The following is a 14,448-nucleotide window of genomic DNA, read 5'->3' on the forward strand; positions in this document are numbered from 1 at the left end:
GAGCCTTCGGCTCAGGTGAGCTAAAAAGTGAGGTCAAGGTCAAAGGAAAGGTCAAGGTCAAAAAAAGTTGATGCAGTTGCATAGTTCTCATCAATATCTATCAGCATATGAAGTTTGATAAAAATATCTTGGATAGTTTCTTTGAAACTGAGCTTTGAACAGAGCTAAACGCAAAGTGTGACGGAAGGACGGAAGACGGACATGACAAACACTATATGCCAAGGCCATATTCATGGTGGGGCATAAAAATGACCAGCATTTAGACTTATAATCTACCTAGTAAACTGTCATTTATCAATAATCAAGTTTACTGTTTGATTTTTCTCAATTTTAGTGAAACCCTATGTGTTGTCCATTTCCTGATATTAGCCTGACCCTCTATGTGATAATGGCGGTCAAACCAAAATCATGATTATGTCAACATGCAACATGACTTTTATCTGGGAACTACTTACCAATTCATTTAGGATATTATAAGCTATACTTATCTGTTTATATGGATATCTGCATTGTTTTACACATTCATTAAAAAATCAGTTGCATGTGCATAGATTTGGAGATAATTGAAGAATAAAAACGAATTTACTCTGTCGGCAAATTTAGCGACTTTTGTTCAAAATTCAAACATAATTTCCATATGTTTGAAATTGGGAAAATAAACTAATAATTGGGAAAAAATAGCTTATTTTTGTGAGGGGAAACAGCCGAATATCGGTGGCATTTTGACCCCAAAAAAATCACTGATAAATATGACCAATCAAGGCTTTGCTGTTCTTGAGTAGAAGATTTTTAAAGATTTTTCCTATGTAAAACTTTGATCGCCCACTGTGACCCCACCCTACCCCCCAGTGGTCATGATTTCAACAAACTTGAATCTACACTACTTGAGGATGCTTTCATGTAAATAATCAAGGCTTTGCTGTTCTTGAGAAGAAGGTCTTTAACCCCTTTTGCATGGGATACAACTCGAGTCGTAGTCTTCCATTTCGCATGGGATATGACTCCAGTGGTAGTACACAATCACTGTTATTCAGACGCTTAATAAACTGTTACATGATAAGTTAGAAAGAAAACATTTATACAACCAGACTTAGGTAAATTTCCACTGATCATGCGCAATAAAAAGTGAAACTAGATACCTATTTATGAGGGGAAAATTCCAGAAGAGACAAAAGAGGCCCATGGGCCACATCGCTCACCTGAGCACATTGGCTAGGAAAAAAAGCAAAAATCAGTACAGTATTGAAAAGTTTACAGGGAGGGGGGTGTTGAATTTTAAACTACGTGATGATGCTTTCATATCAATATAACAAATGGCTTTGTTGTTCTTGAGCAGCAGATTTTTTTCCCATATATTCATATGTAAAAATTTGATCCCCCATTGTGGCCCCGCCCTACCCCCGGGGGTTATTATTTGAACAAATTTGAATCTTCACTACCTGAGGATGCTTCCATATAAATATGACCAATCATGGCTTTACTGTTTTTAAGAAGAAGATTTTTAGAGATATTTTCCTATATATTTCTATGTAAAACTTGGATCCCCCATTGTGGCCCCACCCTACCCCCGGGGGTCATGATTTGAACAAACTTGAATCTACACTACCTGAGGATGCTTCCATATAAATATGACCAATCTTGGCTTTAATGTTCTTAAGAAGAAGATTTTTAAAGATATTTTCCTATATATTTCTATGTTAATCTTGGATCGCCCATTGTGGCCCCACCCTTCCCCCTGGGGTCATGATTTGAACAAACTTGAATCTACACTACCTGAGGATGCTTTCATATAAATATGACCAATCTTGGCTTTACTGTTCTTAAGAAGAAGATTTTTAAAGATATTTTCCTATATATTTCTATGTAAAACTTGGATCCCCCATTGTGGCCCCACCCTACCCCCGAGGGTCATGATTTGAACAAACTTGAATCTACACTACCTGAGGATGTTTCCACATAAGTTTCATCTTTCCTGGCCCAGTGGTTCTTGAGAAGAAGATTTTTAATTGATGCCATTATTTTTTACTAATTCCTAATTATCTCCCCTTGAAAGAGGGTGTGGCCCTTCATTTGAACAAACTTGAATCCCCTTTACCCAAGGATGCTTTGTGGCAAGTTTGGTTGAATTTGGCCCAGTGGTTCTTGAGAAGAAGATGAAAATGTGAAAAGTTTACAACAACAACAATGCCAACGACAACACCAACGACAACAACGACAGACAACGGACAAATTTTGATCAGAAAGGCTCACTTGAGCCTTTGGCTCAGGTGAGCTAAAAAATGATGCATCAGTTTAAAAAACGAAAGCAACATGGTGGCGAGAGATGCAGACTTGAGCGAGGGCAGCGATATTGACTCAAATTATGATGATATAGATGATGGATTGGATGTAAATGAAGAAAATATTGGCAGAATACATCGCGAAGTTCAACTTGGAGACATTGACTACTGGTTATTGAACATATTTACGGAAGATTTGGGCGACGAAGATGATTTCCTGGGCTTCCAAAATCAATGGACGTCGCAGGATTTCCAGCCCTGTCTACCATCTCGCTATATAAAGGTAGGGGGTGCTACAATTGAACATCCTGAAGAAGCCTGAGTACAAGGTGGTACAGAACGATATCCTCACCTTTACAGCGTGGCAGGACACAAAACCTGTACTGGTTTTGTCAAATTTCCATGACCACTTGCACCGAGGACAAGTGACCCGTAGAGCAGCTGCCGCAGCACAGAATGTAGTTGAGGTACCCCTTCTACTAGCGGACTACTAGAAGTATATGAAAGGAGTTGACATTTGCGACCAGATGATTGGATACTATATGGTCCATCATCGCTTAAAGAAATGGTGGCGCTGATTGTTTTTTTATCTGATGATGGTGTCTGCCCATAATGTGTACATCATAGCTAATGATACCCAGGGTTCGAAATTCACTATATACAACTCGCAAAACGTGAGTTAGAATTCCCAAATTGCGAGTTAAAAATTAGGTAACTCGCAAAAACTTGCGAGTTGATTTTTTTTGCATTGAAACTGTAGCAAAATTTTATAATGTGACAGAACACAATGCTTTTGATTTAAATCAGTAATTTAACTAAAAACCACACTGTAGTTGTATTTTGTGCATTGTACAGTAGTTACTTTTTCCATAAGTTACATGTATTTAATTTATATAAATTTAACTTTTTATGAAAATTGCGAGTAGTCTTATAAAATTGCGAGTTCACTTTCTTGGTACTCGCAATTATTTGCGAGTTGTAATTTTTGGGAGTTTCTAACCCTGATACCCATCCAGAAATTGGAAAGGATCGCTGGCCAAACTTCCAAGATTTCCTCGAGGAAATTGTGGAGGACTTGATTGGACTATATTGATTCGTATATGGTGAAAATTGCCTTTTATTTGAATTTAACAGCTTATTTTTGAAAAATTATTGAAGTTATTTTTTTATATTTTACGTGTGCTAATGTTGTGTACTTTATTTGATGGATTTTGAAAATATTACATTGGATTTTACAACAAAACATTCAGGTATTGTGATGCATGAAAAACTCTGTTCAGGGTTCTCCACAAGGGGTTTTTCCATGGCGGCCCGCCATGGTTAAATTTATGTGCGCCATGGTTAAAATCATCAGCCGCCATGATTAAATTTTTATTGCATTTCAGTACTGACAATTAATTTTTAATAACCCGAGTAGTTAACTGTGTTTATACTACGACTGGCATGCACCTCAAGAGAAAGCAGACAGTACATGCTAAACAAACACGGTCGTTGATCAGCGAATATACCGTGAAGCATGACAACTGAGAGTCAATCAGCTGAAGATCATTATCTTGAGAGTTAATTTTCCTGTATATGTGTACTTTATGGGAACTCCAACGTTTTTCACTATATAAAAACAGATTACAAAAGAGACTTACTGTGCAACTCAGTAACGTAACCGATGTCAAATAACCGACAAGCACCCGAATCAAGTTTCTGCGCCTAAAAAGAATTTACTCTTTCAAAATCTAATTCCCATTCCCTTGTTTTTAATTACTTCCTCTTGCTCCTTTTTTAAATATTAATAATTATTTATCTATCTGATAAACTGGACATGAACACCAATCACCAAGTCTAAGTTTTAGAGTTACCTCCCGTTTTTTTTATGAAACGTTGCGTGGCGCTATTTTTAGCACGAGCACATGGAGAAGTTAACACTAGAGGAAAATCCGTGAAAAATGCAGTGTAGGAATAAAAAAAAAATGTTTAGAAAGAACAGAACAAAGAAAGCAATATTACCATTACAGCTATGTCAAATTTATGCCCCTGGTTCTATTAGATTTTGATACTTATCATGCTTATACCATAAGTAAGTTTTCAAAGATCATGCAGTTAAAAGCTCAGGCAATGTTAAGAAGTCGGTGTTTGTTTGTGTGTCTGTAAACTTTTTTCCCCAAAATACTACTCCTTAATCAGTTTTGGTCCTTTTTAGATAAAACTTGTTCACGCAACAGACAAGATCAATTCTGTATTTAGTTATTGAATAAAATATTGTTGCAATGGTTACTATATTAAAAAAAATGAAATCTACAGTATTGGTCCAATTTTGGTACATTTGGTACCTTAATTTGTAAAGAAAAGATGCATAATCCTTTTTTATTGTTTTATTTTTATATATTTTATATTTTTATACTATAGCTATTAATTTGGGGGGGGGGGGGGGGTTACTTCAATTGTTTGTTTTGCATTGGTAAATTTTTGTGAAATATATCATTGATTAATGAAGCTTAGAGAGTATTACATGTGTTTGTGTTTCCGATTACATTTCACTTTCGCACAGCTTCCTCCATGGTTAAATTTTTAAATGTGGAGAACCCTGCTGTTTTCCAGGAAAATACCAAGTGACATTCAAATTATCATAACTTTAAATTTTCTTGATGGAATTTTTTGTGTAAAGTGTATAAGAAAGAAGAAAAGCTAAAGATAAAATATGTGCAAAACTATTATATGGTTTACCTTCACTTTTAATGAGAAAAATGCAAATTAAAAAATGATATGTAAAGTTTTGAGATGTGTTTTTAATTTTTCATCAGGTTTAACCCCCTAATAAAGTCTAATTAATGAGCATTGCCAAATATCTTTACAAAAATTATACTGTTGGAAAGTAAATTCTATAGGCTTTCTGAATATATACTTTTATATACATTAGATTAAAGATAAGAGAGTCATTAGCCTAATTATCTATGTGCATCAGAAGGCGTGGTCCTTCATTTGAACAAACTTGAATCTCCTTCACCGAAGTATACTCTGTGCCAAGTTTGGTTGAAATTTGCCCAGTAGTACTGGAGAAGATGAAAATGTGAAAAGTTTACGACAACAACAACGACGACAGGCAACGGACAAATTTTGATCAGAAAAGCTCACTTGAGCCTTTGGCTCAGGTGAGCTAAAAATCATTAAAGTGGATCATAGAAGTACCTGTGGAAAATTAAAACCCCTGTTCTGGAGAAAATGTTGACAATGTGATAAGTTACTGCCAGAAGACACCAAACAACTGAAGCTCACTTAGACCCTAAACTCAGGTGAGCTTACAACCAATCCTATTGAAAACTGGGAAAAAATCAAATATCCTTTAATATTTATTAAACTTTTTTGGGGTGGGGGTGGGGGGGTGGGGGTGTTCCTGCAAAGCTCTTGTGTGAAATGTCCAGTTTCTTAATCATGTTAATGAGATAAACTTCCTTGCACTGCACATGTTGCCCAGAAACACACACACACACACGATTAAAACTAACATTTATCAATCTTGTTGATTAAATAGTGACAAGTATGAGCAATCCTATATTTTAAAACAACAGAACATTGTTTTAAATTGTGTGCACAGCAAAACAATACGGGAAGTTTTCAAGCGACGGTGTGTAAATGGACACCCTACGCTTTGCTGGGGGTCATTTGCATAAATTGCACTGTTCCAAACTCTCGTGTTTTTTTCCGTGTGTATCAATGAAAAGTCAAATAAGAATTGTCCACTACAAATCAAATGTTTTCCAGTCTCAAGCAGCAAAAAATAAATAAACTCTGATTTAATGAGACAAAAAATCAGACATCACAAGCATTTCTCCCCATTTTGAAAGCAGATAAGAAAGTGCATGAACGACACGCCAATGCTTCCATGCGGCATCGCGAAAAAAACATTGACCCATTTGTTTTCAAAACTTTGAAACAAAAATGTTTTACTTAAAAATCGTTAGTCATAACTCATTGTGACATTGAATTTATTTATCATTTTAAAATGATGTGCGAGTTTTTACCATTTACATTTTTTTATCAATGGTCTTACCTTTTTTTTTTTTTACAAACATTTGCAAGACAAAGACTCAATTGAACGTTCCGGTTAAAATTTTACAGAATAGAAACAATAGTTTACTGATATTAAATCCATCTGACTCTTTCAGAAAACATAGCAACTCATATATGGTGTAATATTCTTACCTTTGAGTCTAGATATATATATATATAAAGTATCCTTATATCGATGGCCTAATAATTCGCTTCAAAACGCAAGCAAACCCGCAGATTTTTTTTCAAATCTCGTGATTTCTCGTCCAAACAATTTCGGAAAAAAATATGCATCTCCAGTATTAATATGAATAAACAAAATTTGTAAAATACAATGGACGTGTTTTATGCCGATATATGATTTTTTCACATTTAAAAAAAAAAGAAATTTAAAAATAAAGATAGGGCGTACCATATATTTATTTCTTTCTGAAAGAAAACTCTCAGTTTTATGGCCCCTATCCCTCCCCGCCCCTACCAAATCTTTTTTAAATATGTTGTTTTTATACATTTTGCATATTTTAACATCAAATACATTATACGAAACACTTTCGTAAGATTCAATGTCCAAGCCAAATAGCAGACAAAAACATGGCCGACGTAAAATCACTGGAACATCCAACTTTGAAAGTAATTATTTCTTTTCATAGATAAAATTAACGCTTATAAGACAACACTTTATACTTAAGTGTAAAAGAAGAAGTTGCTGAACTGTAGCTCGCTGGTCTGAAAAAAAAATAGAGATGGATGACCAGAGAGCTAAATGCCTATTGAAAGAGTGTATATCGCCAAACCCCATAACTCCGTCACTTTCGGGAAACTCCGCGCTGTTTGTTAACGAATGCGACTGTGACTTCATTTTTGTTACATGCTGAAAATCTACAATCAATTGCCAAGAAATCGTGACAGTCAAGTTCAAGAATGCGTCAAAAATGAATAACAATAACACTATCGTATCTATCATATTTCATGTGAAATCAGTAAGCACCTTCTCCTTTATGCACTATTCCATCGATACCTCGAACATGTGCGTCAATATGCTCATTTTTACATGTCAGTCTTATTTATGAAGGTCTTTGACAAAGGATTAAAAAGACATTTTATACTGAATATGGCTAAAAATGTATTATTTTCCTCTCAATTTGCCCTAATACGCTACACGTTGGAGATAAGGTAGCATGACATTATTACAGATAAAATATGTTATATTTACATTATTTTTTCTGTTGTTGATACTTTTCCTAAAATACAATTTTAGACTATTTTAAATCTTCAAAACTAATTTTCTATGTTTACAAGTTTAAGATGAAGGGAGAAAAAACCAAACTGGAAAAAAAATTATAATCAATTTGTTGACATGTTGTAGAGGGCCCTGGTGACGGAGTTAGGGTTCATTGAACGTAATGTTCACGGATGTGATACGTGTTCTATTTATAGTAGTGTTGTATAAGCCCAATGACTGAATTTTTTAGAATAGTTCTGAAAGCAATTATGTTTAAGTTCATTACTAAGTATAGCAAACAAGAAACAAACCCAAAAAATAATTGAGAGAGTAACCTGGCGTGTTTTCCGCTCATGGTGACAAGAGTTTGGGTAGTAGGATACATATTTATTGCGCACAAAAAATTGAGTGTTGGTAAAATGTAGGGATGTGTGATTTTATCGGTATACTGGTATATCGTGATTTTTAATTGCATGATATGTATCATGATACGGAGACTAAATTACTGGTATTTAGGTACATAGTTATAAATTCCAGAAATTATTCATTTATTTGTTCTATCTTTCAAATTACAATTACAGGAAGTGTAAACAATGTTGAAAACGGTAAAAGAAAGGCATCATAGCATCCAAAATTGCTTGATTTTACATTAAATTAAAAAATGAAAAAAATGAAGTTATGTTTTTCCAGCATACTTTTTGGGAAAATTATGAATATTCATTTAAAATATTGTAAAAATTGCTTCTAAAAATATCATGATATTACTGTGATATTTTGGGAAAAAATCATGGTATATATATTTTGGCGATACCCATCCCTAGTAAAATGGGTAGGCAGACTCAGGCCAGGGCAAAATGAAAACCGGGGTTATTCGAGAATTTTCAATTTTCTGCCTTAAAGCTCTTTCAATCGAATTGAAATTTTCAGATTATGTTTGTTATAGGTGCAGGGTTCCCATTAATGCAAGAATCTGTGTCCTAGACACAGCAAAATTACTTGGGATGCAAGGGTCTTAAAAATGATGCATCCGCGGACTCATGAGTGGGCACGTTCTCGTTAGCGAGAAAATTCGGGAGCTTTCAAAAAAGGAGAATTTATATGTTTGGATTTGTCAAAGAAGTATTTAATGGAAATCTTTCTGTAACTATCATAAAGTTTATCCAAGAAACAACTTTTCTTGTACCTATTTCTCTTTTTTTAAAAAAAAACAAAAAAAAAACAGGGATTGATTATAAGATATTTCATGTTTATTAGTCCATAGTCATAATAGTGTCACATGCCAAACTCTGACAGCTGTCAACACACTGCAGTTTTTTTTTTAAACACTTTTGAATCTTGAGTTTTATCTAGAAACCATAATTACTGCTTGTATACACAATGCGGCTTGATTATCTCGTGAATTTCACACAGTACAGACGACCGACAGGATTAGTTACGCGTCATTGCACATGACACCTGTGATTATATACAGTCAACTTTTGGGTACTAATTGATTATACAACAGTTAATTTTAGCTTTATAAACACCAAGTTAATTTTTATGGCAAATGATTACGCATGTATTTTAGAATATGGCTTGAATGCATGACCAGTTTTAATATATATTTGAATATGTTAGTATTGCATAAACAAAATGATAAAATAATAAATATTTTTATTGATGTTTGGATGGAAGGATACTGCAATAATTTAGTTGGGACTCAACATAATTTTTCTGGGACGCATCAAATTTAGCTGGGATGCAACCTTCTCAGAAATCTTGAGTCCTGGGACTCAAGTTAGCAAAATCCTAGTGAGAACCCTGTAGGTTTATATGTATTCGCTGTAAAACTTGCACTGAAATGTTTTATATTTTGGATTTTCTCAACAATTTTTTTATTTCCAAGTTGGTAAAATGGGTAGGCAGTTTCCAAAGTCAACATTTTATGTTTTTTGACATATTTGACTATGTCAATAAAGTTATGAATCATTCTGATGTTTAAGATTATATGTTAACTATAAATTAGTATTTCTTCATTGGTAATTGTTATTGCTGCGTAAAATTACATGTTTTAAGAAAAAAACGGGTCATTAAAACCTGATCTGATCACTAGGGATAAACCTGAAAAGTCCGAATAATTGTAGGGGTTACATTGCATTGCGGGAGATTATTTTGTCACCTAAAAAAAAAGAAAGTTAAAAATAGTGCTTTATATATTATGTATATGCTTTATTTATAGCTTAAAATCCAAATGATTAAAAAATAAACTATTTTGACAATTACACTTATTAAGTAAATCCATTAATTATTACATCATATTATTTACACCACTAACCTTTCCATTTTAACTTTTTATCCCTATTAATACAATGTACATAGGTTTTTAGCTGTTCACCACAGAACTACTGGAGTATTGACACTAAAATTGAGTACACTCCACAAAGGGAAGAAGGAGAAGAAATGTAAACAAAAAAAGAAAATAATACTTTAGTAAGTTCAAAACCCAAGTCATTAAAAAACATTTTGATAATTTTACTTATTAAATAAAAAAAGGCTCTTGTGAGGCTACTTCAATGTGGTAAGAGATGAGCAATGTCACAAAGGTGATAGCTAGCATCCTCCAAAACAAAGAATTCGCTATCATTATATTGGAATTTTCGGGTTTGCTCTGGGTGAGCGGATCAGGTTTTTATGACCCAGTTTTCCTGAAAATGTGTAAATTTTGCTTAGTAATAGCATTTTACAATGTAAAACTAATTATTTATAGTTAATATACCATGTTAAACATTGGAAAAACCAAAAAGTTTATTGGCTTATTGACCCATAAGTCAAAAATACTGTAAAATGTCATCTTGATTTTGCCTACCCATTTTCATACATGTCCAAGAACAAATTGAATCTCGATATGGGTGAATAAAAAAAAAAAATGACCAAACGCATATTTATCAACCCACACTAAAAATACAGGCAATGAAAATAGATTTATATGTCTCAGAATATGTCTTTAGATACTGCCAAATATCTCATTGATCATGTTGATATCTCAATTAACAAAAAACTTGTGCCCAAAAATTATGCTAAAATTGTCAGGAGTGTAACACCATTTTGTGACATTTTGAAATTTCAATATTTTTTGAAGATCTGTGAAATATTGATAATGGTTTATGTTGAAAATAAAGACTTTCCTGACAATATTCAAAGTATTGAGCTTTAAATGTGGACTGTAGTAACTTTCGTTAAATCAAGTTGTGGTCATGGCTGCGTGGCTCTGTTAAGGTGTACTATGAAGAAATCAATGGAATATGAACGTGCATAAATACATACCTTTTTAGACTGAATTTATTTTTTTGAAGCTACCATATTCTCACATGACTTTAATATTAATTGAAATAACATTGTATACCCCGCTCTGTATTGAACTTGGTTTGGTCACGTTATTTGACAGTCACGTAATAAATGTATGTAATGTGTACGGTATGTAGGTCATGAACAAATTTCAATATCGCAAGGGCATACCCTAGTTAAAATAAAAAATTTCAGTAATGAATTGTTTCTACATATCTTGTAGTTTATGGAAAGTGCTGCTGCTTTAAATAGAATTAGCATTTTATTAGTTTAAATTTCAAGTTATTTAGCTCTAGACTAGTCGAATTATGTGTGACCTTTACCAAGTATTTTATGTATTCATTAAGTAATGCTCTCGATTTCAGGAAAGCAGCAGCACTTTTCAAGTTAAGAAATGTAACCGTTATGTATATCAAGTGTATGCCCTTGCGAAAAGGCGATTTAATGAAGCACCTCGGCGTGAAACATGCAAACCCTGTACAAAAATCAATGTAGAATTAATTTAATACATTCTCTCGATAGTTTTTAAATAATGGCACTAAACAAAGATTCCAGATTTGTATTAATGGTCTAACTAACGTTTGCAAATAATATTCTCTTTAATAATAAAATGCATTTTTCACTGTGAAAAAATTGCTTGATCCCCCTCTCACTGCACATAAAATGCGTCAGATTTTACCATGATGACGTCATGTCGACAAGTGCATTGCGATCAGTGACTTGTTTATATCTTGTTGTGTGGGATTTAACTAGCAATAAAAATGAATGCAGTGGTAAGTTTTGATGTAGTTTATTACTCTTATGCAGTTTAAAATCGCAAATTATTTCATTTTCTGTTATTGTGAGAGATTGCTATTTCTGTGTGATGTCACAGTAAGCATTTCCCATATAATTTAGGCCCCGCCCCATTTATGCAGCCTTAACGGAGCTGCGTGATGTTTAAAAAAATGTTATACCATGTCAGGAGTGCAACAGAAAAAATGTAGTGTTGCCAAAAAAACATCAATTGTAAAATTCTGAAAGAAAATTAAGACAAAAAAGAATATTTGCAGTGTAAAACAATAACTGAATATACATTTTAAAACTTAAAAATGTTATATAAATCACAAGCAGCATTAATGAGAGTCAAGTATATGTGCATACCCAATAACATCAGGAGTGCAACATTTGATGTTTTGCTCCTAAGCATGAAAAAACTATTATCATTATATGATTATCTGATTTTTATTTTGGAAAATAAAGAAACAAAGAACATTTTTACCAAATAGATTTATCAATTACACGATCTGTCTGTGCTTCAGATCTATATTTCTATGGTCAGGAGTGCAACACATTTTTTTAAAGATTCAACTTGTGTGAAGAAAACACTTCTATTCATGCTAATTAAGAAGTATTCATTAATTAATAATGATCTTTTTGTATAATTTAATACTAAGTTCATTTCAATATTTCCACTTACCTGCCTCCTTAACTATTTGCAATTTCCCTCTAGTTCCCCATACAATGCGTCGATAAATTTTTAGAGTCACTACAGTATTACCTCCAGTTATTCCCCTTAACTATAACTCTTCAGTTTTCTCTCGACGCCATATTGGACATGCGGTTTTCCTCATACAGTGCAAATAAAAGTTTATATTGGCGTTTTTGGAAGTGTGTATCGCGTTCTAAAAATGGAGAATGAGTTTAAGGACTGTTCTAAATGTTCGGGAAGATGAACATATTAGACGATCACATTTTTTGTTACAAACATTGTCTCTGCAACGAGGCCTTTCCATGTGACACATGTAAAACATGGTCAAAGGAACGGCGGGATAAAGTAACTAAAATGATTGAGAAAAGCGTACAGAAGACTATTAAAATGAACAGTAAGGTGCCTCAATCCGTCTGTGGAGACGGTATGGCAGGGCAGGACGCAAGTCCGTCTGTGGAGGCGGCAGTCCACGAGTCGAACAACAATGGCCACCGTATTAAATGTGGATCAGAGGTTGTTGATTTATCAGCAATTATTCAAGACCAAGTAAGACAGCAGGTTGAATTGCTACTTAAACATAAGGATGTTGATGAAAATTTTTATGATCAACAGAACGTATCAGTAGGCGAGGTAAGGTTGACCAGAGGAAATGAGAGCACCAATTCCAAAACGGCAGCCATAGGCAGACCTCATTTTGACAAGTTTAAGTCTTATGATGAACAAATGTCGTCCTTTGAGTCCAGTGTTGCTGATGTTTTGTCTGTTAATGCACAAGACAATGATTTTGAGGATATAGGTTCAAATGCATCTATCGCAGGGTTGTATACCAATTCAGATGCGCCAGTAGAGGTGCCTTTTGGTGCACCAGATTCTTCAGATCCTCTGCAGTGGAACTGTTTTGTTTCTAAGATGGCAAAGGTTCTCAATATTGATATTGAAGCTGAGGATCCATTGGAAAATGAGAGAAAATCATTTATTTCTTCTCGATTGAAAGGAGATAAGAATGACAAGAAAAAGTCTCTCCTCAAAATGCCTATTGAAGGAACACTCATTGATATGATTAAAACAGTTGAAAAAGAAGCTACCTCGGGGCATTTGAAAAATAGGTCAGTACGTGGCAGAGATGATAAAGCATTTATGGTGAAAAAAGATGACTTTGACGCCTTTTGTAATCCTCCAAAATTAGATGACAATATTGAGGAGGGGTTAGTAGTAGGCCAGAAAGGTAGTTTTGGAAAATCAAAAGTTAATCTCTCTCCTTTTCATAAGGAGTTAGACAATGACTTTCGGCGAATTGACAATTCAGCAAGAGCCTTATTCAGGGCCATTTCTTATGGTACTATGATAGCAGCATTTTTAGATGAGGCTGAATGTGAGGATGATCGAGTGGAAGGACGTAAAGCTCTCATCAACTGTTTCAGAAGTATGGCCGATTTGACAGCAAGAGTAATGGCAAATTCAGTCTTGAGTAGAAGAAAAGTTTTTCTTAAAAATGTAGACTTCATTAGCAAGGCAACAGAGAAAAAATTGCTGAAACTCCCTATTTTTGGCAACCAGTTGTTTAATGGATAATATTTTGAATCTCTCCATACGTCTGCAGAGAATCTACGAGATGCAAGAGAAACCCAAAATGTTTACAACACATCAAAGGGGTATAATAAGAACTTCAAGAGTAGAGATAGTAGGAACTCCACCGAGTTCAGTAGGAAGAGGAAAGCAGATGTAACTGAGACCTCTGCTTTTTCTGCTAAAGTGGCTAAATCAAATGAGACAAGTATTACCTTGAGTTCTGATCAGGGCAAGGACAATTTTCGTGCAGGACAGGGAAACAGGAAGAATTCTTTTTCCAGGAGAACCTTTGGGGGCCAGAAAGGATTTCCAACTCCAAGGAAGTGAATCTTGTAAACAAACAGTCTGTAAATATGCTTCCCCAGGTAGGGGCACGTTTGTTAGCATTCCACAGGAAGTGGACTTCAATCACTCAGGATCAATGGGTATTAGAAACCCTAAGGGAAGGGTTAAAATTGGAGTTTATGATTCAACCCCATGTAAAGATCAAGGAAACGTGTGTACCAAGATATGGTATTCACGAATCAGTTATTTTAACAGAA

The 14,448-nt window shown here is 34.2% G+C and overlaps 1 protein-coding gene across 1 annotated transcript in view; it reads left to right on the plus strand.

Moving 5' to 3' along the window:
- Nucleotides 1-6,905: 6,905 nt before the first annotated feature.
- The window catches only part of LOC133200991 (E3 ubiquitin-protein transferase MAEA-like), a 199,305-nt gene continuing 191,762 nt past the window's right edge, over nt 6,906-14,448 (plus strand). Inside the window, exon 1 of the mRNA XM_061336798.1 lies at nt 6,906-6,950. Coding sequence (XP_061192782.1) covers nt 6,912-6,950 — 39 coding nt within the window. The 5' untranslated portion in view covers nt 6,906-6,911. The remainder of the gene's footprint in view (nt 6,951-14,448) is intronic.

This window comes from Saccostrea echinata, unplaced genomic scaffold, assembly GCF_033153115.1.
Source record: "Saccostrea echinata isolate AGI-Se365-2 ecotype Australia unplaced genomic scaffold, CSIRO_AGI_Sech_v1 ptg000042l, whole genome shotgun sequence".
Lineage (NCBI taxonomy): Eukaryota > Metazoa > Mollusca > Bivalvia > Ostreida > Ostreidae > Saccostrea > Saccostrea echinata.